This window comes from Zingiber officinale, chromosome 9B (genome assembly GCF_018446385.1).
Source record: "Zingiber officinale cultivar Zhangliang chromosome 9B, Zo_v1.1, whole genome shotgun sequence".
NCBI classification, from domain to species: Eukaryota; Viridiplantae; Streptophyta; class Magnoliopsida; order Zingiberales; family Zingiberaceae; genus Zingiber; species Zingiber officinale.
The window spans coordinates 44,794,755-44,822,263 of record NC_056003.1 but is presented as its reverse complement, the minus strand read 5'-3'; the positions used below and the strand labels follow the sequence as shown (position 1 = coordinate 44,822,263).

At 37.6% G+C, this 27,509-nt stretch overlaps 1 protein-coding gene across 1 annotated transcript; it reads right to left on the bottom strand.

Annotated features, from left to right (window-relative positions):
- Positions 1 to 25,172, bottom strand: LOC122022537. The gene is made up of 10 exons (XM_042580564.1): positions 25,041 to 25,172; positions 18,632 to 18,931; positions 16,155 to 16,232; positions 15,511 to 16,076; positions 13,418 to 14,023; positions 13,194 to 13,351; positions 995 to 1,197; positions 781 to 908; positions 328 to 677; positions 1 to 204 (listed from the first exon to the last, which is right to left on the bottom strand). The coding sequence occupies exons 2-10, from the start codon at positions 18,912 to 18,914 to the stop codon at positions 12 to 14; spliced, it is 2,565 nt and encodes an 854-aa protein (XP_042436498.1). The 5' UTR covers positions 18,915 to 18,931; positions 25,041 to 25,172; the 3' UTR covers positions 1 to 11.
- Positions 25,173 to 27,509: the final 2,337 nt, after the last annotated feature.

Below are 27,509 nucleotides of genomic sequence, written 5' to 3'. Positions count from 1 at the left end.
CAACTTATAATCTATTTTTTATAATGTAAGTAGTTACTACCATTGCTAAACGAACAAATATCATTGTTACAGAAATGTAAAAAAATATACATTGACAAACCTTTCTCCTTGACAGCTATACGTAAAGTGTCAAGTGGAATTATCCCATCAGTCAAAGGGAGAAGTTCAAGCTTGACAGTGGCACTTGAATGTGCAGGAATGCATCTGTATCATCAAAACATGCAAAGACATAGCTATTGTACAATAAAAATAAAAATGAGGATGGTAATAATAATAATAATTGAAAAAGGATTTAGATGGAAAGCTGAGATTGTAGATAATATTTACCCGAGGGGTACAGCACTCTGCATCCACAGATGTGTAAGGCCAGAGCAATTGCTAGAAACATGATCAGGCAATGTAGAAGTTTCCTGTCCTTCAGATCCTAATGTATTACTATCATTAGAGCTCTCATTTTCAAATGTGGTTGTGACAGGCAATGGACTTAGGACCTGAACAATTTTTTTACACCTATCCCTAGTTTTTCCCGCATAATCATGAAAGGCAGGATAAATGTTCATTGGAGATTTTGGTGTAGAGTTCAATGACAATACGGAAGGAGAAACAGATGGTTCTGAAGAAAGAACAGTAAATGTAAGATCTTCATTTGTTAAATTAGTAGCTTCAAGGGTTAGCACCTGAAACAATTCACAAGGACAAAGTGCTAAATATTTTCCAAATCCATAAATCCAAAGCTTATATAAAAGTAAAAGAAAGAAGCATCCAACAGAGTTACAATACCTTAATGGGAAGTTGAGGAGCTCTAGGAATAGGGGTATCAATTTTCTTATCTGATACAATGGAGACCATAAGATCCCTTGCAATGCGTGGTCGCCAATCTATTAGGTGCTTGAAGAACAATTTTGACTCTATATCAAACCAATTATAAGATCAAGATTAAACTTCTAGCTAAAAATTTGACTAGTAATTATGACAGCAAGGATTCCCATAGTACCAGTATAATTACATCGACAAGATACCAAAATGGCAAACTGATTTACAGTGGATGAAGTCGCCATTCCCTCAGTTGTACTTGAACTCACATGTGTACTTGGTGCAGCTGCACTTATTCTTAAAAATCGAGCCATCTCACTGTTGCCTTGATTTTTGTTTGCTCTAGCTGCCAGCTTGAGAATGAATGAGTGCTCCTCACCTCTCCTGCAAAGATGTCCCTAATCAATCCATTTAATCAGCCAGCATTATTTAATGTATTACAAGTTATTGTTAGTGTTCTAACTTAAATTTCTGATTTGACAAAAATAATAGAAGAAAAGTTGCCGGTCTATTAAGTGAAATTTCAACTTTGAGATATTATGTATAATAGGCTTACATTAACAAGATGAAATTAGTTAATATTTCAATAATAAATATTACTGATACGATATATTTTTGATGAAATGACAGAATTTCCTCATTAAATGGGTTATCACTAATTGAGATGGATTTAAACATTTGTAAAATTAGGTTGGATTCCCATATTGTTAACACGTGGAGCCGAATTATGATCCATTTAATGAACCTTAGATACTCATGAAAAGGATAAATTGATGAACCTTTTGATTTAGACGTTTAATGAGAAGGCCTATATAATTTCTCTATAAAATGGTCCTCTTTTACCTAGAAAGTGAGTTCTACCAATTGTGAGCTCATCCTGTTGAAGGTCAAGAAGAGAAATATCAACTTACACATATATATATATCAAGGGTAACTTCTCATTTCCATTGCAAAAAGTGGTAACTCTTAAACTAGTGGTTTGAAATCTTGTACCATGTTGGGCAAAGTAGTCAAAACGCATCATTTTGATAAATTAACGAAACTCGACACTACTCAACACCAAGATAATATCTTCTATGTTGAATTAATCATCTTATTATTCCATCAACACTCAACACCCCTTGGTATGATGAAATTAAGATAATTGTTAGAATACAATCAAAGTCTCACATTGGAAATACATTAAAAAAGTCATAGGTTTAAAAAGATAAAAAGATATCTCTATTGATAGGAGGTCTTTTTGAGTAGAGCCCAAAAAATAAATTCATAAGAGTTTAAGCCCAAAGTGGACAATATCATACCATTGTGGAAATATGTGAATTCTTTTGGTCCTAACAAGTGAGATCAAAGCCATGGTCCAGATTGAGCCATGTGGGTGGAATGACTTTGAACAAAGAAGATGGGAGCTCCAGAGGAGTGAACTCTAAGTAAAAAGTCCAAATAAGTCAAGGGTGACGGGATGCTTGGCGGAAATCATGGAGGAGTGAATCCTAGGTGGTGAAAAAGCCTTAGATGACCAGAGTACGTTAATAGTCACCAGATGCTTGAGAGGAGGTCCGGAGCAGGTTATAGTGACCGTGAAACATCCTAAAATCCTTTACATACCTTTCACCAAACATGCATTACTAACGTTAAAGAGATCAGAATTAAACAACCCAACTCCAAAGATTATGCATTACGAAATGCTGGGCGGAAATCCTCAGGAGTGAATCCTAGGTGGTGAAAAAGTCTTAGAGGACCAGAGTACATCAATAGTGACCAGATGGTTGAGGGGAGGTTCGGAGTAGGTCATAGTAACCGTGAAACATCCTAAAATCCTTTACATACCTTTCATCAAACATGCATGACCAACATTAAAGAGATCCGAATTAAACAACCCAACTCCAATGATTATGCATTACGAACTGGTCCAACATGAAACCAAAAATAATTTGTGTTTGAAATGACTAGATAAATATGCATAATCCCTTATATTAGGGTAAAACCAATATCTACATCTCACAAAGACCATAAGTTGACTTGTATATGTTTTAGTGCACATTAGATACAAGTGAGATGTTAGGAAAATGAACAAAACTCAAGATGTCGATTTAGTGCATCTTTTTGAATTTTAGTTTCATTAAAATATATAGATTATGTGTTATCCAATCATTGGAAAAGCTAGTGCACAAATCATGTGTTAAAAATTAGTTTTTAAAATCATTTCAAAATGCTTTTGGAAAACCTTGGTGAAGGCTATCTTTTAATAGGAATCACCATTGTATAGTTAGACACAAACTATAGCAAACATTGAAGTTCTCAATGCTTTCAAGTTTTATGTCAATCTTCGAAAATGGAATGTATTTTCTTATAAAATAATTTTTCCATGATAATCTATGACATAAATAATGTCTATACAAAATTTCATGATTTTTGGAAAACCGCAAAATTATTTACGAATTTCTAAATTTCGGTCTGATTTTGAAATCAAGAAATTTAGAAACTCAATCGATCAAGTAATCGATCCAACTGGGGGTGGATCGATTGGTCAGTCGATTGAAGGGGTTTTTCCGTGAACAGAAGCTTACGAAATCGATTAGCCGATCGATTAACCCCGACTTCAATCAATCAATTGATAGATTGAAGTAGTTTTTCAACAACAGAAGCTCGCGGAATCAATCAGTTGATCGATCAACACCCTCCAATCGATTGAGAGGTTGTTTTTGGCTAAAATGGTCTAATTTTAGTCCATTAAGCCGCATTTAGTGATATTAACCATCCCTAACCCTATGAAGCTCATTAATGAATATGTAAGGGTGGTTTTCTTGATGAAAACAAGAATGGAATGGTTAAGGAAGACTAAGTTAGAGTTTAGGATGGGGTTTAGTTTCAAAGTTGAATTTTGAACCTCAAAACTTCAAATTTTAGGTTTCCTAAGGGTTTAGGAATTCCAAGTCATTGTTGATGTAATGACAGAAGTTTGGAACATGTTTTGAGGGGGAGCTACTTCTTAAAGATATGAATATTTTTTTTAACAACGAAACAATAGAAGGTGCAAAACCTTCATTATTGTGTACGCTCTAGGATGAGCATTTGGATACAATGAAGGGTATAGGACCTTCATTGTGATGTTGTGAACAATAAGTTAGGTTGTGAACAATATGTGGATAGGAGAATTTTTGATGTGTGCAAAAGGGAGAATGTAGGGTTTAAGTTAGGAAACCTTCATTACTCAAAGGGGAGTGTTAGAATAAGTATAGGGGTAGTTTGGTCTTTTGGTTTATTTCTTCTTTTCTATATAAAGGCCTAACTCGTGGTTCCTAGAGACACACGAGATTTTAGGTTTTGCTTTGAACATGGTATCAGAGCCAAAACCCTAATTTCTTTTTCTCTTCCCCGCGCCGAACTCATTTTCTCTTCCCCGCGCCGAACTCCTTTTTTTTTTCTGCCGCGCCGCGCGACGCGAATTCTCTCTCTCGGCGCGACGCGAGTTCTCGAGCGCCGCTTCCTTCCTCGCGTCGCCTCCTTCCGCACGAGTTCTCACCGGCGCCAACTGGCATCGACCTCTTCCTCGATCGTGCGGCTAGGGCTCACGACAACTCCCACCACCGCCGGCTTTCTTCTTCTTCCTCGCCACTGGCCAGCAGCTTTCTTCGCTGCCTCGATCGGTGTCGACGCACGCTTTCTCAGAGTTTCGAGGTGAGCCGCTTCCGCCCAACTCCGTCTGTCCAGGCGTGTGGCCAGCACTGGCGATTCTTCCCGTCGCCCCCTCACCTGTTCCAGCGCCGCACGCAGCCTCTCTTCCCAAACTCTGATCCCGTGAGCTCTTTCCGGTCGTCTCAGCAGCCTGCGCCTCTAGTTGGGTGTCGCTGACAAGCAATAACTTCCGGCCCTTTCTCGATTTGGAGGCAGAGGCTGCAAGGAGAAACCAGCAGCATTACTTCCGGTGGTTGTGAGTTACCTTCTTTCCTTGATTCCTTGTTGCTCTCGCCAGAGGGAATTGCAAAAGATAGGGTTTCAAGGAACGGGCCTAGCAGCGAGCTCCGTTTATCACATCTCTTGTCCTCGACCGATTGCAGTTCTTTCCAACCTGCTTAATGGCTACATCCGGCGTTCCAAAGCCGGATACCTCAATCTTTACCAACCACATCACTGCACCTCTCTCTTCCGAACAGTTGGATGGTACGAATTATGTTTCTTGGACATCTCACATTGAGCTTTGGCTTGTTGGACAGGGATATGAGACACATCTCACTCAAACTAAAGAAGATGTTCAAGACGCCGATCGTCCTCTGTGGAAGAAGGTTGACGCTCAGTTATGTTGTATTATCCGAGCCACCATCCATCCATCTCTTAGGAATGTCTTTCGTACTCACAAAACCTGCAAAGCTGTTTGGACACAAGCTCAACAACTCTTTACAAATACCTCTCGGCGACTCTATCAAGTTTGTGAAGATCTCATGACCAGTCTCAACGCCCATCAGATTAAGGATTCAATGTCAACTTATTTGGGTTCAGTCTCTAGCCTTCTTTGTGACTTCAATGAACTGCTCCCACCTGCGGCCAATCTTGTTGAAGAGCTTGAAAATCGAAAGAAATTTTTTATGTCTCTGGCTTTATATGGTCTGCCCACAGATTATTCTCATGTCCGTGACCAAATCCTGGGCAGCCCCACAGAAGCTACCATGGACAATACCTGGATGACTCTTCTCCGTGTCCCGGCCAAAGTCTTAACGATGCCTTCTTCTGTTCCTGTCGACTCGTCAGCTTTGGTCTCTGGACACAAAGAACCTCCACCTCGCAAGGGTGACAAAGGACGTCCTTGGTGTGATCACTGCCACCGACCGAGACACACGATTGATAAGTGTTGGAGTCTACATGGTCGTCCTCCTCGTGCTGCTCAGATCGTTCAGAGTTCTGTTGCTTTTTGAGCTTCCACTTCACAGTTAACACCGGATTCGACTCCAACACCTTCCTATACTGACTTTCTGAATTGGTTTAAGGATGCACACGCTGGTACTTCCTTTGCTGGCATATCTCGTTCTTCGGGTTCTTGGGTTCTTGATTCTGGGGCCACCGATCATATCACTGGTAATAAATCCCTTTTTTCCTCTCTCACTACTTCTGGTAATTTACCAATGGTCACCATGGCCAATGGTTCCCAAACTCAATCCCAGGGTATTGGTATTGTTCATCCTTCTTCATTTCTTTCAATTCATAATGTTCTTTATGTTCCTGGCGCTCCTTTTAATCTATTGTCGATAAGTCAACTTACTCGATCTCTTGATTGTGTCATTTCTTTTACTAACACGTCTGTTTCCTTACAGGACCGGAGTACGGGGAGGATGATTGGCTTCGGATGTGAATCTCATGGCCTATATCGGCTTCAACAAGCCTCTTTTGTTGGTTCGGCGACGGCATCTCCACTTCTTATCCATGCTCAGTTGGGACATCCAGGTCTTAATAAGTTGAAACAGTTACATCCTAGTCTTTCCCACTTAGAGTCTTTATCTTGTGCGTCGTGTCAATTAGGCAAGCATGTTCGTAGTTCTTTTTCTCCTCGTATTGAGAGTCGGGCTATGTCTCCTTTTGCTTTGGTTCATTCTGATGTTTGGGGTCCGAGTCGGGTTTCTTCTACAATGGGGTCAAGGTATTTTGTTACTTTTATAGACGATTTTTCCCGTTGTACATGGTTATATCTAATGAAGGATCGTTCAGAATTGTTTTCTATTTTTTAATCCTTTTTCTTTGAAATAAAAACTCAATTTGGTACTTCCCTTCGAACTTTACAAAGTGATAATGCACGCGAGTATTTGTCTACTCAGTTTCGTACCTTCTTGACATCTCAAGGTGTGCTGCATCGCACGTCTTGCCCTCATACCCCTCAACAGAATGGGGTTGCAGAACGCAAGAATCGTCATCTCCTTGAAACCACTCGGACTCTTCTTTTCCATTCTCATGTCCCTCATAAGTTTTGGGGTGATGCGGTACTTACTGCGTGTTATCTCATCAATCGCATGTCTTCATCCACTCTCCAGGGTAAAATACCTCATCAGGTACTTTATCCACATCAGTCCCTTCATCCTCTACCACCTCGGGTCTTTGGTTCTATTTGTTTTGCTCATGCTCTTGATCCCGGCATTGACAAACTCTCTCCCCGGTCTCATAAGTGTGTCTTCCTTGGGTACCCCCGGTCTCAGAAAGGGTACAAGTGTCATTCCCCTACTCTTCGTCGGTACTTCATCTCTGCTGACGTCACATTCTTTGAGTCGGTTTCTTTTTTTGGTCCTTCCGCTTCACAGGACGAGGTTTCTCCCTCTCCACTTGCACCAGTGACTATCTTTTACCCTCCGGAGGCGCCTCTATCACCTCCAGCCTCGTCTCCTCCTTTGCAGGTTTATCAGCGTCGTCCTCGTTCTGCTTTGCCGCCGACCAACACTGACACTGCTGTGGGCACATCTTTGGAGCCAAGTTCTTCGTCGTTTCCTCCGGTCCCATCTCCTGACTCTGATGTTCCTATTGCACTTCGAAAGGGTATGCGTTCCACTCGTAATCCTTCTCTTCACTATGTTTCTTTAAGCTATCATCGTCTTTCCCCATCCTATTATTATTGTCTGTCTTCCCTGTCGTCTGTTTCTCTTCCAAAGACTGCAGGTGATGCCTTTGCTCATCCAGGATGGAAACAGGCTATGCTTGATGAAATGAGTGCCTTACAGCGCAGTGGGACTTGGGATCTCGTTCCTCTACCTCCTGGAAAGTCAGTGGTTGGTTGTCGATGGGTGTTTACGGTAAAAATTGGTGTAGACGGCACGGTTGATCGACTTAAGGCTCGTCTTGTCGCTAAAGGCTATACTCAGGTATTTGGATTGGATTATAGAGACACCTTTTCTGCTGTTGCCAAGATGTCTTCTGTGCGTCTTTTTCTGTCTATTGCTGCAATTCGCCATTGGCCTCTTCATCAATTGGACATCAAGAATGCATTCTTACATGGTGACCTGCTCGAGGAAGTCTACATGGAGCAACCTCCGTATTTTGTTGCTCAGGGGGAGTCTTCTGGTCTTGTATGTCGCTTGCGGAAATCTTTATATGGTCTCAAGCAGTCACCCAGAGCATGGTTCAGTAGATTTAGTACTGTAATTCAGCAGTTTGGCATGATTCGAAGCGAGGCTGATCATTTTGTTTTTTATCGCCACTCGTCTACTGGTTGCATCTATGTAGTGGTTTATGTTGATGATATTGTCATCACAAGTAATGATCATCTTGGGATTTCACAAGTAAAACAACATCTTTTCAAACATTTCCAGACAAAGGATCTTAGCAAACTCAAATATTTTCTAGGGATAGAAGTGGCACAGTCTAAAGATGGGATCATTATATCCCAAAGGAAGTATGCAATGGATATTTTGGAAGAAACAAGAATGTTAAACTCAAAGATAGTCGACAATCCCATGGATCCTAATGTCAAACTCCTACCAAATCAGGGGGAGCCTTTTTCAGATCCTGAACGGTATAGGCGATTGGTAGGGAAACTAAGCTACCTTACTGTCACTCGTCCGGATATCTCATTTGCAGTGAGTGTAGTAAGTCAGTTTCTTAGCTCTCCATGCAAAGAGCATTGGGATGCAGTGACTCACATTGTTCGATATATCAGGGGTGCACCAGGAAAGGGTCTTCTATATGAAGGCAAAGGACATACTCAAGTCATGGGATATTCTGATGCAGATTGGGCAGGATCTCCCTCTGATAGAAGATCCACTTCTGGATTTTGTATATTTGTCGGAGGTAACCTTGTTTCTTGGAAAAGTAAAAAACAAAATGTTGTGGCAAGATCCAGTGCAGAGGCAGAATATCGAGCTCTATGGCTACTGCTAGTCAAGAACTTATATGGTTAAAACAGTTGCTTCAGGAACTAAGGTTTAGAGAGGTTACACAAATGTCACTCATATGTGACAACCAGGCCGCTATGCATATTGCCTCAAATCCAGTCTTCCATGAGAGAACAAAGCATATTGAAGTTGACTGTCACTTTGTCAGAGAGAAAGTCATATCTAGAGAAATATCTACTAGTTTTGTCAACTCAAATGATCAGCTAGCAGATATATTCACTAAATCACTTAGAGGTCCTCGGATTGACTACATATGTAACAAGCTTGGTGTATATGATCTATATTCTCAAGCTTGAGGGGGAGTGTTAGAATAAGTATAGGGGTAGTTTGGTCTTTTGGTTTATTTCTTCTTTTCTATATAAAGGCCTAACTCGTGGTTCCTAGAGACACACGAGATTTTAGGTTTTGCTTTGAACAGGGAGGTTACCCTCTTGGAAAGGAGGAGAATGAAGGAAACTCTCATTCATACTTTGACATGAAGAAGTTGAGGCTATGAGATTAGCCTAACTTAAACGTATTGTCAAATATCAAAAAATGGGAGATTATTGGTGTAATTTCCGTGGGTCAAGTTCACCAGGTTGACTAAGCTTGAGTTGGCTTAAACTTGAGTTTTGATGTTTGAGTTTTGATGTTTGACATTATGGAGATATTAGGTGCAATTGTCCATATAGAGATTGATGGTCAAAATATTGACCAGAAGTCAAGTAGATCAAAGTTGATCGGATACTTGACTAAGAAATCCTAACTGGAGGTTAGGCAAGGGCAAGACCAACAAGAAGGTTGGCAAAAGATGAAAATTCAAGTGGGTCAATGTTGACCGGACACTTGGTGTGAAAGTCCTGGTGAGTAAAGCCAGGCAGTTTGAAAGTCTCGATGAGTGAAGTCAGACAATGGGAAGAGTCCTAGTGAGTGAAGCTAGGGAGTAGGAAAAGTTTTGGCAAGTGAAGTCGGGTGAAAAGCCTTAATGAATAAAACTATGCAACGGAAAGTCCTGGTGAGTGAAACAAGCAGATTGGAAAGTCCTAGTGAGTGAAGTTAGGCAGTGAGAAAAGTCTTAGTGAGTGAAGCAGGTGAAAAGCCCAAGCTAGGAAGAAATCCTGGTGAGTGAAGCCAAGTGGTGAAAAACCCTGGTGAGTGAAACTGGGCATGTGAAAATCCAGGTGGATCAAGATTGATTGGGCACCTAGTGTTTGGAAGTCCAAGTGGGTCATGAAGGACCGAACACTTGGCACGAGTCGATAAGTCCAAGTGGGTCAAGATTGACTGGATACTTGGCATGTGATGAAAAGTTCAAGTGGGTCAAAGGATTGATCGGACACTTGGTGATAAAGTCCCAACAGGTTAAGTTGACTGGATGCTAGGCAAAAGGAAGTCTTCATAGGTCACGGTTGACCGGATGTTGAGCAAGGGAACCCTAGACTTGAGTTAGGGTTGAACCCAATGATCAATTGATTGATTGGGAGTGTCATCGCGAAAAGGAAAGGTGAATTGATCAATTGATTAATTCAACCGGATCTCAATCGATCAACTGATTGATTGAGGCACTTTGCAAGAGCACAATATGCTCCCCAATCGATCGATCGATTGGGACACTAGTCGATTGATTGGGGAAGGTTTTGTTGGAGCAATCCCAATGGTCCGTGCGACCATGTGTTTTGGTATTTGGACAAAGGGTTTAAGTTAGGTTCACCCTTGTTATTTGATATGTGTATGTGAGTGTGCAGGTTTGCAGAATACACATATGACTCAGCTTGATGGCTTCGGATCCGGTGAATGATGGAGCATCCAAGGGACCGTGGATAAGGCAGCAAGGACAAGGGCCGAGGGAAGCGACTTTGAGGCATACGCGAAGGATGACATTGGGGACGAACCGCGGGCTTGGATGCATCCGAGGGACGAGAGCCAAAGGAAGTAGACTTGAAGGCTAAAGGTCAAGGCTGCAATGAAGAGTCAAGTGAGTCGTGAGGGTACGAGTGCATGAGAGATTGTACTCAAGGAAAAATCTAGGTTTAGGGTTTTACTGTAGCAGTACTGTAACAATTACTGTAGCAGTTACTGTAGTAGTCGACTGGTGTTTTCATTAGTCGACTGGGAGCGAACATAATGCTTCTGTTCGCTCGACCAGTGTGGAGTAGTCAACTGGTACTTTTACCAGTCGATTAGTATCAAGCCGTTGGGATGTAACGATCGAATCTCCACAGAGGGCAGTCGACTGATGGTTTTGATAGTCGAGGCGGAGTTTTCAAACCCGCAGCCTATATAATCAAGCCTTAGGAGTTTGGTTAAGGTTGACGAAATTGGACTTGATTAAAGTCTAATTAGTCGTCTACCAGTGCTCAAGGTTTTGGTGAGGTTTCTCCACCCACAAGGAGGTTTGAGTTAGCCGGAGTTTCCGGGGAGTAATCCACTGACGGATAGGGATCGCCCACCTTACGGACAGCCGTAGAGTAGGAGCTTTATCTCCGAACCACGTAAATTGGCGTGTATTGGTTTGCATTTCCTTATTGTCTTTAGATTAGCTTTCTATTTGTATTTGTTTGTATTCCGCTGTGCTAACATCGTAGGAAGCAATCGATTTGGAGGCGTCGTCTATCCAACCCCTCCTTCTAACCGACCACCGATCCCCTACAGGTTTTCTCATGATGACGCAAGGCGGCTGAAATCGAATAGTCAATCGATTCCAGGGTCTTCTGTGAGAGCACATAAGCTTTCTGGATTAGCAAGCTGATCGATCCAGATGCCCCAATCGATCAGCCGATCGATTGGGATATGACTGTTGCACAGGTTGATTGGGATCGCATGGATCTGATGTGGCAATCGATTGGAGAGTAAGTCCAATCGATTGGAAGTCCTAAATCGCGAAGTATAAAGGTAACGACGAGGTTTAAACGCAAAAACCTTCACCGATTCTTCTCCAACTCTCACCGTCGGGCATTAAGCTTGGAAGACAAGTGCTGCTGCACTTTCCACTGGTCCAGAGGCATCTTCAAGTTATAAGAGATCAAACAAGAGTGGTTATTCATTGTATTTTTGTACATTTACTTCTTGTTACGAGTTATACTCTTGTGTAAGCTTGTACAAGGTTTCTCCACCTCCAGATTGTTCTGAGAAGGAGTTGTTTTCATAGTAGAGAGATCTTTGAATTAGTCACCTCATTTTGAGGTGGATACCAAGTAAATCCTTTGTGTTAGCATTGAGGAGTTCGCTTCGAGTATTTCTGCTGCAAATCAACATTGACGAAGGAAGACGAGCTAACCCAACCCCCCCCCCCCCCCCCTAGCTCCGGAGTGTTCCAACAAATGTCTCCTTGATGATATGTCTCCAGACATTGAATTTTTAAAGCATCACAAGATTAATTATAAGTATTGTTCAAGAGTTAATATATTTCTTGTTGTTAGCTTCTAAGCACTACCAAGTTATTTTCTTTAATAAAAAGGCAATCAATGTTGCCAAGTCTTAATTGATATGGATTTAAATATTTGGAAAATTAGGTTGGGGGTCCCCTATTGTTTTGGTATGTTGAGCTCAATTATGATCCATTTATTGCCTTGGACACTTATGATATGGGTAAAAATTGGCGAACCTTTTGATTTGGGCTTTTAAAGGGAAAATAAATGCATGAGACTGATAGTCCCCTCTTCTAAGTGATTGCTATTCATTGTGAGCTCACCTTGTTGAAGGTCAAGAAGAAGGGTAACCTAAAAAGAAAGCAACATCAAAGGTACCCTTTCTTTTCCATGGCAAAGATTGGTAACTCTAAGCCTATCTAGCATATTTACTATTTTAAGTTCATGTATTAGATCCTAAATCCTTGTTGAATTATCTTACAATAGCTAGGTTCTCTTACAATTGCTACTGCATTCTGTTACACCTAGTAATAATTATGAAAATTGGTGCTTGATATGTATCACCCATAGACAAGATTTCAAAAAGTTGGGGTCCAGAATAGAAAAACAAGATGGTAAGGACTTAAAAAATGCGAAATCATTGGGATTGCATCTGTTTATAAAGAATAAATTCTTGCATTGATTCTAAGGCAGCATAGTGGCTTTGTTTACCTTTACTTACTGCATCAGTTTGATGGAGCATAATAATATTTACTTTTAGGCGTGGTAGCAATATAGCATCATTGGTTATCTCATGCATTATATAAACTTATTTCATTTATTTCTTGCTTTTTGAATTCTTTTACTAATTCCAATCCCACCATTCTAATATGGCTTTGATGTTTATACTGTCTGATGCCATTAAATTTGTAGAAAAACACTGATAGCAACTTTGACAATCATTTTATTAGATTAACCAACCAAACAAGATATTATATAATATCATCAGATTATTAATACGAATACAACTAATAGATTCGTCTATTAAAAGTGAATACAAAAAGTAACTTGGAATCATGTCAGAAAGCATACTCAAATTTATGAAATTAAATATTGACTGAAAGTTGTCATGATATGCAACAAAAGCAGCAAAGAAAGAAGCAACAGAGTTGGAAGACTAGAAAGAAACCCGAGGGCAAGGTCTGGTAAGCTGTGACCATTTCCTGTCTCAATGCTAGCAATTGGTATGGATAGGGGTGAACCTCCTATTGGTGCCTCATCTTCAGAGACAATAGTCATTGCATCCACAAAGATAACTATATCTGGTGTATGAACTGGAGAAACATTCTGCAAACAAGATAATAGCCCTTCAAGTATAATTGAAAGAAACAAACAAAATATGAACATTAATACCTTCAATTTTACACCAAGAAGATCCTCTGTATTGCATTCAGTAGTAAAAGAGTGTATTTCAACTGGATTAATAATTTCAAGCTTTCTTCGCCATCTTCGACCAGGTAAATACATGCCTTCCAAACCACAATGTGCAGAAAAGCGTTGTGGCTCTAGTGACACACCTCGAAATGATAAAAGACCCTCATTAACTATATCCTTACTCTTTTGAAAATTTTCCAAAGAAAATTGATTGTAATCTTCAGGTTCAGAGGCAGGTTTTGTGTTGGAAAATGAAGTTACAGAAGCTGGTCCACTCCCTTGAGGAAGTGAAGGCATGGAGTAGCTTCTTAGAGCAAAAGAGAAAATTTGTGATCCAGATGTAGATGTTATTTTCTGCGATATACTTGAGGTGAAAGGAGATGAAAGTGGACGAGGTGGAGGCATAATACGATCTAAAGGGAGCAACCAATGAAGTAGTTCATGATATGGATCATCTTTATTTTCAACAGGCAAATTAATGAAGTTCCCAGTATCATTATTACTCTTTTGATATTTCTCGAATTGAATAACTTCAAGGACAGGATCCTTTAAATTACTAACTCCGACATTAACTTCTAGAAGAACCTGCATCATCCAAGATAAATGTTATGTATCAATTGAAAAATGATAGTGTGATTTTAGTTTCAATGAAAAAGATCAATGCCAGATAAAAAAAATGCCAAAAAAAAGATTAATAAAAGTAAGCTCTGTAAAGACTGATTAATTTGATGTACTGTGAATTTTGCCTTTCAAGATGACCATAATTAAGAAATGTTGTTTTTTTAGCCATTCTACAGAATTATAAGAATTTTGTTGATCTTACTTTCCTAGTAAGCAGCTAAAAGGTTAATCCACCTTTTACTTCAATGCCTTGTATGCAAAAAGGTAGATCCGCTACCTTAGCGGCCCCCCTAGTGCCGGCCCCACGGATATGGAGGGAGGTTCATGCAGGTACACAGGCCATAGGCGCATGGCGGGGTAAACCTCAGGTCGTCAGTTCCTGAGAATCGACCTGGCCATTACGCCAGAGATACCATGCGCCCACCGTCTGCACTACGCCCTGGGGGCAAATATTTTCAATGCCTTGTATGCAAGAAAATATGTCTGGAGGCCTCAATTTTTGCAAGACAAGTTTCTCTAAAGCTCTTGCAAATGTAGATTGACTCAAAAAAGACAGTAGTTGGTGGAAGAAACCTAATATGTCATTTATCATGCACTTTTTCAAGATTTAAGAACTATTGGATTAGTTGTAGTGAAATACAGTTCTGTTGGAGCATGTCATTAGTGAAATATTGAAGTTATCTTTCATTAATCAAAATAAAACAGCTAAACAAGTCGAAGGTAACAACAAAGGTTTCCAATCTTATTTATTGTCTAAGCACTCTTATTAATTAAGCTTGCATTCACCCCCTTTCTATTATTTCTGTTACTGTTGAGATACATTGAGTAAAATTTATAATTGACTGGAGCATCATCATCATACCATCTTTGGCCCAACTATTTGATAGCAGTTATAAGAATGTTATCCCTCCATTGTGCTTTATGCAAAATAATATTACTTGCAATATCCAAATCAAGTAAATCAACTTCTTGTTGCATTTGGTAATGTATTCTTTGATCACCCTCTATCCCTTACAAGTTCCATTTTAATAGATTTAACTTTCTATCTATAGAAACTATGGTCATATATTTGAGCATATCCATACTAGCTTGACCTATTTTCTCTCATTCTATTATCTGTTGGAGTTGCTCCTAACTTGTCTCAGTGGCTTTGAACTCAAACAATTAGGAGAAAAGGAAAAGGTTAGATTCTATGATCAGTACATCATTAGATGGTATTCAAAGTGATATGCTTATATTGGACACCTAAAAGATGAAATTTATGGTAAAAATATGTGATAATTGTTTGGAACAATAAACATTTAAACAATAAAGGGGGAAAAAAATAGCAGGCAGATATTTGCAAACAAAAGCACAGTGTACACTTGGAATTCATGCATAAGCATCTTAAAGTGTGTTTGATTTGTCAATTAAGTGAAAGAAAATAATACAACAATATATTGAAAGCTTACTGCTACATCACCATTGGATAAAGAACAGCATCTAACAGTATCTCTAGCTACTCCACCAGATGTGTTACCATCAAAACCACCCATATCAACAACTTTGGCTATAGCATTTTTCTTTGGAATCTTTTTTGATCGTCCATCAGACTGGCTTCTCCCAACTACTACCTCAGGTTTCCTTTGAGAGGGGGCATTTTTTTTTGACCAAAGTTCTTCATCTGCCTCAGTTATCCTTACAAAGAAATTTGAATTTCTAAAACTTTCAAGTAATCTCTCTGTTTGGTGTGTATGGCACCCGAAACGGACTGGAAACTCGGTCAAAGAAATATCAATCTCAGGACTCAATATACTTGCATCTGAATTAGTCTGACAATCACTTTCTACCAGTTGGCACAAAGCTTCTCCAGTTATGCTATTAGCTCCTTCATTCACATTTTCAATAGGATGTGATTTATTTGGGTTGGATTTGGCATTGCTCAACAATGGAGCAACAACTGTAAGTGGAGTAGTGATTTTTGATTCCTCTATTGAATTAGATGCTGATAGACAAACCAGGATACAAATTTGTTCACCTGAAAGAAAGTAGATAAGATTGCACAAAAGCAGTAAAAAGGAACAATCTAGAATAGGAAGCTATAAGAAAGAACTACCAGGAAAAATGAATGAACGATCCCAGGACCTCAGCTGTGATATGTCATTTGCATAAGCCCAGTTATCCGGAAGTTCCTCTGCAAGCATACAAGGAGAAAAGGTAACCATTTGAATAATCAAATATGAATAATGGCACAAGCTCTGCACACAAGGCCAGTACAAGATTTCTTTTTTTATTTTGATATTTTGTGCCTTAGAAGTATGAATCTTATAGTTTTCAACTTGTATACTTAAAATTTGTTAAAAACCTTAAGCTGAATTATGCCAAATTTGATGGGTAAGAATATAAATAGTGCAAAGCCAAACAGGAAGTGGATAGTGCTAGTTAAAAGAATATACTTAATTTATGGTATAAAATATTGATCAATATCAGTCAGCATGGCCAATATATTGTTCTCATTGTTGACCAATGAGAAATGTCAAATCTCATCCCAATAGAGTTTCAATGCTAACGACCAAGAAAGGGTTTGTTTTGAGTGATATTAGAAATGTCAAAATAGAACAACCGGGTTGGGCATGACTAGTCCGATGGGCACATTTTCTTAGCATGTCAGGTTGCACATGTCATGGTATGTCACAAGCCATGCTAGGCACAACTCGAGACTTCAAGTTGACCACTTGGCTCAGGCCAGACATAGTTTAGTCGTACCTAAGCTGGCCTAATATTTTTTATATTTTTTTATATATTTATATTTTCTTTAATTTTTAGTTTTTTCTTTATTTTCTTTTATTTTAAAATATTCAAGCTGGGCCCGACACATGGGTACATGTCGAACATAAAACACGACCCAGTATAGGGAGACATTTAGTCTTTGCTGGTCAATCCAATTTTTCTTCCCATGACATCCATTTATTTCATTTACCCGTCACCACCATAAGGAGATAAAACACGGTAAAATGTGAGACAAGGAATGGCGTTGGAGTGACTCCTATTTAACCAAACAAAGCATCAATAGTGAAAAAAGGAGTGGTATCGAAGATGGGAAAGCTTAGATGTATCTATATTTTGTGCATATGTCAATTCTAATTGCAATTGTGTTAACCTAAGTTCAACTTCAATGGATAATCCACATATATTTGTATGCATGTGAAGTAACGAATCCTAATAAACAATGTCTTAAGCATATTTAACCTAGGCCTTGAAAAATTATAATGTTAAAAAAAAAAAAAAAAGGCAGCCCGGTGCACGAAGCTCCCACCATACGAGGTCCGGGGAAGGATCCATTGTACGCAGCCTTACCTTGCTTTTTGCAAGAGGTTGTTTCCAGAATTCGAACCCATGACCTTTTGGTCACATGGCAACAACTTTACCGTTGCGCCAAGACTCCCCTTCTGAAAAATTATAATGTTGATCCACAAAAATGATACATGTTTACAAGAACATATGTTCCTATTCAATGCTAGTAGAGGTGAGCAAAATCTCAATTAAAATGAAATAACTAGCCGATTTAATTCAAAATTTTGATTCAGTTAATTCAAAATTTTAATTTTTTTTAAAAAAAATCTCGATTATTTTGATTTATTCTGATTAAACGAAACTGCCAGCAATAATTATAATCAATGGACAATGGACTATTGGTCTAGGTTTGTTAGTTGTGGCAGCTCGAAGAAACATGTAGTCGACTAGCATCTACAAATCAAACATAGTAAATTCAAGAATCGACTGGTGGAGTTGGCTATCCACATAGCAATTGACTTGTGATGCAGCATCAGTCGATTGCTCGATAACCAACCAAATGAACAGATTTTATATCAGTTCGGTTTGTTTGGTTTTAGTGGCACACTTTGGTTTGTCCAAAAAAAAAGTTCGATTCAGTCGGTTTGATTTTAATTGAATACTTAGCCCTAAAATGCTAGATAATTATTTGGGTAAGGTATAATCAGTTGAGAAAAGTTTGAAACTAACTACTTTTGACTCATATTTGGAACTAAACAACTTAAGTAGACACAGATTACACACTAAAAAAATGATCTCAGCACACTTCAAAATGTACTGAAGCATGACAATTGTTGGTCGGCATGGCACCAAAACTGTATCATTTAGGTCAAAGGCTAAAACTTAGGCACATAATGATACTTCAAATATTGCTTGTTTCAGTCTTTTGGTTTAGAAATGATTCTGATGCTACATAACATCCTAGAAAATGGGCACCTAAATGAAACCATTTACAAAAATAAGAATACACAAACTGAAACAAAAAATGTGTTCTCCAATCCTGTATGTAAATGTTTCAATCTGTTAGCCACGGCCAGATAGCATAGTATAGTGATGTAAATTGGTGAAAATCACAGAGTTAGATTAAAACTAATTGATCCAGCAAGAAAAAAATGAAGTTTTAAAATATCACCATCTTTTATAAAATGGCAACCTATTTATGCCAGCATAACACTGTAAATTTCAGATCCACATTCAGAAGTTGATGCTAAATCACACCACTAAAGTTGTTTGAAGTGTTTATGTTAAAAGAGAACATACTGTTCGGGATTGTTATCCATCCATCATTTTTGGACACATCAATATGGTATCCTTGGTTTCTGTGAGTTGCATCTGGTGCCACGCTACCTGCATCTCCAACTTTGTCACTGCCTGTTGCTGCATCATTCCCAGTAGAACCATTAGGTACTTGGTCTTTTGAAATAAGGCCCTCTGAAGTGGAAGTTAGTTGTTGTACAAGTGGCAAAGAATTGTCATTATCAGACTCTGCAACCCTGGACACCTCAGGAACTACAGGAAGTGTAGTTCGGATAAGAAAATTCATAGTGATATCCAATGTTCCTGCTAAGTAAAATAGTAAGTAGATATAGCATGCTTCTCCTCCTTGTTCCACATGGAGCAAGATTCTAGAAGATTTAACACTTGCAAGAAGCTTTGGTACAGATAAGCAAATTGATAAAATGTGCAGTGTTCCTATAGATAGCATGGAAATAACACATGAAATGTTCAAAAACAAAATGGAGCATTGAAGTACTCAAGCATTGATATAAACATACAAGCAACATTAGCTAAAGCAATATAAAATACAAAATAGAAATGCTATGAACGCCAAAGAAAAATAAAACATGTGAAACTACCATTGAGGTCTCTACAAGGCAGCATCTGCAATTAAACTACCACTCTTTTTTTCGCTAATAGTAAATCTTCTTTTGATTACCTTTCTTTCCACATGTTATTATTGACAATGACAAATATACATATATTCTTCTTGAATATGCTTACATTATATTGGGTGGTTTCCTTTATTTCATGATCTATTAGTCAGCAACTAGTTACCAGTACATGTATTTTTCAACCATAAGATACAATGAAAACACGAAATCTTTAATGCCCAACATTAACTTAATCCATAATTTTATCAATAATATCCTCCTTAAATAACAAATAAATCATTAAAGCACATCAAACTCCATATAGATTCATATACTTTCTTAGAGGAACCTAGCTAAAGGGAAAAAATATTATTTCAGGATGAAGCAATATAATCAAAGATGAGAGAAAAAGGAAAGAAACAAGAAATCACGATAACAAACAACAGCTAAAAGAGCAAACAATCTTTCATGAAGACTAAACAATGAAATAAATTGATTACAAGGATTATTAACTTTTCAGACAACCCTTAAGATAGACATCGTGTTCCCAAAATATCCATTAGGGTGAAAACACCAGTCTTAACTCCAATTTTTCTAGTTAGGATCATATGCAAGTGTGAGTGCTCTTCAAACAAAGAGGCTATTGATGTCTAAGAAGAGGCATTGACTATCTAGTGTTGGTGCAATCAGTTTTGATTAGGTATACATAAGAAAAAAAAAAATTTGGTTCGATGGGTCATTGATAGTGGGTGTTCAAGACACATGACGGATGATATTGGCAAATTATCATCTTTTAGATATAAAAATAAAGGTAGTGTTTCATTTGCCAATGATAATAAACTTAATGTTGTAGGAGTATAACTTAGTATAAGTTAATTATGTGACATCGTATATAAAATCAAATGTTTAGCAGAAATTTATTTAATTAAGTATGCAAATTTTGATAAGATATTGTTAGTATGCAAGAGGTGCAATAATGAATATATGATAGGTCTACTTTGGATAACAAGCTTTAACATTAAATGTTTTGTTACCAAAGATCATAAACATTAACTATGGCATAGGAAAGTAGCTTATTCTAGCATGAGACTAATCACAAAATTAGCTATAGAAAAATTAGTTAAAGAGTTACCTAGAATAACATATGACAAAGGCAAGTTGTGTGATGCTTGTCAAAAGGGTAAACAAATTAAAGTTAGCCATAAACCTAAAAATATAGTTAGTACTAAAAGATCTTTAGAGTTAATATACCATGATAAACAGATAGTCATGAAATTTTGTCCTTAAACAAAAGCAAGTATTTTATTGTTATTGTTGATGACTATAGAGTAGTTCACTTGAGTAAATTTTCTAAAACATAAAAGTGATACCTTTGAAATATTTATAAATTATTGTAAAGAATAGAAAATCAAAAGGAACCCAAAATCAATGGATCCAAAGTGATCATGGTGAAGAATTTAAGAGACTTGACTTTGACAAACTCCTTAAAGATAAAGGTTGTACACATGAATTCTCTTCATCTACAACACCACAACAAAATGGTGTTATAGAAAGAAGGAATAGACTTTACAAGAAGCCATATGAACCATGCTTAATGAATACTCTTTACCAAATATTTTTTGCCGGAAGCATTTAATATTGCTTATCATGTTCACAATAAAACATATTTACACAAAATATTAAATAAAACCCCCCATAAACTTTACTATGGTAGAACACCAAATATAAGTATTTTAAAGTATTTAGGTGTCATGTTTATATTTTTTATACAAAAGACTACTTAGGAAAGTTCTCACCTAAAGCTGATGAGAGAATTCTTGTATAATATTATTCATCTAGTATAGTTTATAGAATATATAATAAAAACATTAGGAATAGAAGAAACACCTAATGAAGTATTTGATGAGAATAATGATGACCTCCTATCTATAAATGAAAATATTAAAAAGAAACAAATGAATAAAATATAATTAAAAGTGAAGAAAAATTTGTAGAAAATAGAACAAATGAAGAGACTATAGAAGATACACAAAAACAACTTTTAACACTCTAAAATAAATCTCAATCACCCTATAGAACAAGAAGTAGCAAGGTCCTACTTTAAAAACTTAATCAATAACTTCGAACTTACCTCACAAAGAATCCCCAAGTACCCATGAACATATTTTGAATAACTTAAATGAAAAAAAATTAAAATAAGGAATAAAATAATAATAATGCATTGCTTAAGACAGACCACATGTAAAGCATAGATTGATACATAAGTCATTTTACCAAAGATTTTGGTCTATTTGAAACTTTGTACCAAAGAGCAAAAATATTGAAACTTTATACAAAACCCTATTTTTCGTGGATACATAGTGCTAAAACAAATGTATGTACAAAATTTCACAAAAGTCTAAAATTTATATAATTTTTTAGAATTTTCTTAAACTCAACTAAAAAACCATATAAACCATCAGCTGTCAATTGACTAGAAATGAGCATTCATTTGACTCCTGACCAAAAGCCTTAAAACCATATACATCCCTAATTATCCCATACTAGATTAATTTGTTTATGTATGGTAAAGAGAGAAAATGGAGGAGAATAGTTAAAAAGAGAGAGAATGAATTTAGAGGGAGAATAGTCAAGATTGGACAAAATTGGCATATTAAAAGGGCGATCAAATACCACAACTTAAGGGAGAGTTATATTGCATCCCCTCTCATGTTCATTACTATGTCGTATTGATTATCATGTTCATTACTATCTATCATGTTCATAACCATATTCATAATTTTCTCTGCTCTCTTAATCTCACTTGGTTATCAAACATCAAAAGGTGGAGATTGTTAGTGCAATCGATTTTGATGTTAGGCAAAGGGTTAAGTCAAAATATGTATTTAATAATCTTGTAACAAGTATACATAGGAGCATCTCACACAACAAGAGGAATTCCCAACAGAACAAGGATGATTGGATGTATGGCAAGAGGAAGTCATGAAAAATTAAGGGTGATCGAATGTCTAGCAAGAGAACATCTCGCCAAATCAAAGTGATTAAATGCCTGGCAACACAAAGCCTTAGTAGGTCAAAATTAACCGAAGGTTTGGTAAAGTGAGGATACAAAAGTAATGAAGAAGCGTATTCTCGAGTAACATAGTGAATTTCATTTGTGCAATGATGAGTGCGTGTGCATGTGTAGAATTGGGTAATCAACGACTAGATTAGGCTCGAAAGAAAGCCTTAGAAGTGGCTTAATCAATGCTCTAATCAACTAAATTATGATTACCAGTCAACTATATTCAACTCAACAGATGACCTAGACCTTCAGTTCACCAATGTATTAATCAATTGATCAATCTACTGACAGTGTGTCAGTCGACTGATTGAACGAGTCGACTTAGTTAAGAGACTGAAAGAGTGTTATTTCCAGCGTCATTGTTGACTGAAATTGCAATTAATTGTTTATAACAGCACTGGGTTTTTTTTGTTATAAATAGTCATTACTATTGAAGGTATTCGACTTATGGATTCTTGAGTCGATTAATAGATAGTTAATTGATTATAACAGAACAGTTAGTTCATTATAATAGCCTTTTTTGGAAGTTACTATTGAAGGTAGTTAATTGATGGCTACAAGGATCGACTAAAATGATGGGTAAAGTCATTGAGTGTAGAGTTGTCATACACGTTCGGCCCATGGCGGGGCAGGTCGGCCCGTGGCGGAGCGCGACCCATGGCAAGGAGGGTCATTTGGAGGGGCGAGGTGGGCCGACCCGTCATCTTGGTGGGTCAAAAAATCCCCAACCCAACCCAATCTAAGGCGGATTGCGGGTTAGGCGGGCCAACCCACGGGCCCATCAAAAATTTAAAAAAATAAAAAATAAAACAAATTTCATATCATCAACGTTTTACTTCGAAAAGGTTTCATGAATAAAATATATCCAAAAATAGGTAATTTAAATGTACATGGACACAAACAAGTATTCATGTTTGATGAAAAGTACCATCTTTATTTTAAAATTATAATAAAGAAAGATAATAAATTGACATAAAATTTGGCTTATATGTGTTTCTCAACCGGCGGGTCAACCCAAGCCCGTCACAGGCCTGCCCGCACGAGTCGGCCCGCGCGGGCCACGGGCCGGCCCGCGCGGGCCACGGGCCGGCCCGCGCGGGCCACGGGCCGGCCCGCGCGGGTCACGGGCCGGCCCGCGCGGGCAGGCCAGCGTGGGCCGCAGGCCTAGGCGAGTCAGCCGACAGTGAGCTTGGGTTAATAAAATTTCAATCCAACTTGCTTAAATTGGGGGCGGCCCAACCCGACGAGCCCAATCCAAATTGACAGCTCTAGTTGAGTGTCAACAACCAATGGACTATTGGTGAGGAGCAATCAAGTAATACAAGACAAACAAGATAATTTCTAGAACACACTTGGAAGCTTAGGAGACGCCTATAAATATAGGGCATGTTGGCTATGAAAAGCATTCAATCTATAGCGAAGATATTGTGCTAGACTATTTACTCTCAAGATCTTCTCTCCACTTGTGATTTTTCTTTTATACTTTTGCAACCAAGGCATTGTAAGAGGTTTCTCTACCTCTGGAGGATTTTCGAGAAGGAGAAAATTAATGGAATTCATGGAGTAACTTGCGGTTGAAAGATCATAGGCAGTGGAGCAAAGGCCCAAGGGTTGCCTAACCACATAAATCATTGAATTAGCATTGTGTCCCTCTCTTTTTCTAGGTGGCTTTCTGTTATTGTGTGTTGCTTTTTTATTTTCTTGTTGTGGAATAACATTTATTACTGCCCTTTAAGTTTAGTTTAATGGTAAAAGAAAAGTTTTATTAGTAAGTCCGATCATACTTCATGGATCAAAATGTTAGGTCATGAAATAACATATAAAAGAAATTAGAGTAGCAGAGATGAAAATTTGAAGATGAATAGTTGGAGTTATTGGAAAAAAGAACAAAAACATTACTATTGAAGAGCAATTAAGTACAAATTCATAGATAATAAAATGATGCCCCCACTAGTTAGCGCAGTTGGTACTTACATGAGTGTTTACTCCAATAAATTTTGGGGTCACTTCCCGGTGGATGCAAAATGTCTCACTGGGTGTCTCACCCCCATGCAAAGGGTACTAGGACAAAAAAATATCTCCCATAATTTACCTGCATGTATCTTGCTGTGGGGCCGGTGATACTGGGCCGCTAGGGGATAGATTATGAAATGATAGAAAACAAATTAAGGTGGTACAAATTGATAAATTGAACTGATTAGAGTTGAAGCTGTGATAGACAGAATGAGAAATTTCACACAGCGGATCCCAAATGATTGGGATTAATACGGCTTAATCATCATGATAATTGTGTCCGGCTAGATTGTTAAATGAACCCATTAGAGAACCATAGCAAAATTAAGAGATCAAACAGACCGGTCGGTTGATCAAAATCAGGATTTAGGATCAGAAAAGTTCAGCTTGTAAAACCATCTGGGTCTGAAAACATCAAAGTCCATCCATTCTCGAATCTCATTACACTAAGAGCGAGAAGAAGATACTCCTAAAGCACCGTATTGGAAGTGAATTCCAACAGCAGGTTCAGCATTCTGTCGATTTCTGCATCAGATCCTGTAACCCGGTCGCCTTAGGAACCAACAGGAAGTTTCTGTTTCCCTTCCACCTGTTCCTGGGGCATCGGACCACAGACACGATACTGGGGCGACAATTTCAATTCGCAAAGGAAGGGATAGGGATACAGAGAACCGAAGCACACGCAGCGAAAAGAATTTTCTTTTTTGTTGTTGTTAGGTACCTGGATGCAGTGGTCTGTTCGCCGCTCACCGCCGTTCGCCGTGGAAGCGAGTGCGCCGTTTCGTTCGCCAATGCCGCAAACTGAGCGAGAAATGGAGAAGAGAGAGATCACTCGACACGATGGGGAGAGAGAGAGAGAGAGAGAGAGAGAGAGAGTAGTGATCGGGCGATCGTGCAGCCTGTATTTTGGGAGGGAATGTTTTACGTAAAAACACATAATTCCAATTAGTCCTAAAAATAATAAGAATAAAATATTTGGGGGAAAACACATAATTCCAATTATTTTTTTATCGGATATCTTCAATTTTATTTTTATTTTAAAAATACTCCAATATTATTGTAGTGGACTAATTGATCAACTATGACTTATCAAATTATTTATTACACATGCATGACTGATATATTAAAATATTTTTTTTTTATTTTATCAAGTTTGCTTAATCGTTCAAATATAATCAAATTGGCTTTATTTAAACTGCAGTATGTAAAAATTTTATTCATAACCATTATAATATTGTTGATCAAATTATTATAATATATAACAATTTTACATATAATAATTTTAATTAAATTGTACAATTTTAATCAAAATTACTATAATTTTGATTTGATTAAATAAATATTATATATTATAATAGTTTTAAATAAATATATTACATATTATAATAATTTTGAATAAAATTATTACAATTATAATATAATAAAAATAATTTTAAAATTAAAATAGAATGGATGTTGTTTTAATATTTTAAAAATATTATACTTTTTAATAATAATAATAATAATAATAATAATGGTGTTTTTTAAATTTTTGCTTCTAATGTTTTTCTTATCAATATAAGGATTTTTTTTCGACAATTTACCAAAAGATGCACTTGAAAATCTGAATTTACCAAAAGACATACACTACTTTGATATTTACCAAAAAGCGCACTTTTTTAAAAGCATTTCCTATTTTACCCTCATGATAATTTGACTTTTTCTATTGTTTTTCTTTTCTTCTTTATATTTCTCTCACTTCTCTCTCTCCTCTATTGGCAGAATATAGTAATAACATTAGTCAATCTTTAATCACATTTTAATAGATTTGAAGAAGCCAAAATAAATAATGGACACCATATTTGGACTCCTTGTAATTTTAGAAATCCACAGGAACTGAAATGGGTGCAATCAGAGCTTTCTAGGTCGATCAGTGGGTTTCGGTCAAAACCCACTGATGGACCTAGAGAGCTCCGATTGTACTCATTTCAGTTTCTATGGATTTCTAAAATTACAAGGAGTTCAAATATGGTGTACATTATTTATTTTGGCTTTTTATAGATGTTAACAAGTAAAATCAAAGAATCGGCATAAAAGCTCACGTTGGGCCTGATATGGAATCATATCAGGCCCAACGTGGGCCTGATATCATTCCATATCAGGCCCAACGTGGGCCTGATATCATTCCATATCAGGCCCACGTTGGGCCTGATTTGAGTCCATATCAGGCCCAATGTGGGTTTTTTTGCCGATTCTTTGATTTTACTTGTTAACATCTATAAAAAGCCAAAATAAATAATGGACACCATATTTGAACTCCTTGCAATTTTAGAAATCCATAGAAACTGAAATGGGTGCAATCGGAGCTCTCTAGGTCCATCAGTGGGTTTTGACCGAAACTCACTGATGGACCCATTTCAGTTTTTATGAATTTCTAAAATTACAAGGAGTGAAAATATGGTGTCCATTATTATTTTTGGCACTCCTAGTGGTGGACCAGAGGTTTTGAAAAACCCTAAATCTCTCTTTCTTTTTTTTCCCTTTTTTTTTTGTTTAGGCCTGATATGAAGAGATATCATGCCCACGTTGGGCCTGATATTCTCCTTTCTATTGGGCATGATATCTCCCATATCAGGCCCATGTGAGCCTGATATGGGAGATATCGGGCCTAGTAACAACAACAAAAAAATAATAATAAAAAGAGATTTAGGGTTTTCAAAACCGAGTGCCAAAAAATAATAATGGACACCATATTTTCACTCCTTGTAATTTTAGAATTCATAGAACTGAAATGGAATCGGAGCTTTCAGGTCGATCGGTGGGTTTGGTCAAAACCCGTTGATGGACTGAGAGCTCCGTTATCCATTTCGCTTTATGGATTTAAAATCGAGGAGTTCAAATAAGGTGTCCATTATTTATTTTGTCTTTATATATGAAGAAAAAATCAAAGAATCGGTAAAAGCCCATTGGGCGATATAGACTCAATCGGGCCCAGCGTGGGCCCGATATCATCCATATCAGGCCCAAGCATATATACCTTTTTCTTGCTTTTTCTTTTAACATATATAAAAGATAAAATAAATAATGGACACCTTATTTGAACTCCGCGATTTTGAAATCCGAAATGGATGATCGAACTCTCATCGATGGGTGACTCATTTCGATTCAGAATTCTAAAATTACAAGGAGTGAAAAATATGGTGTCCATTAT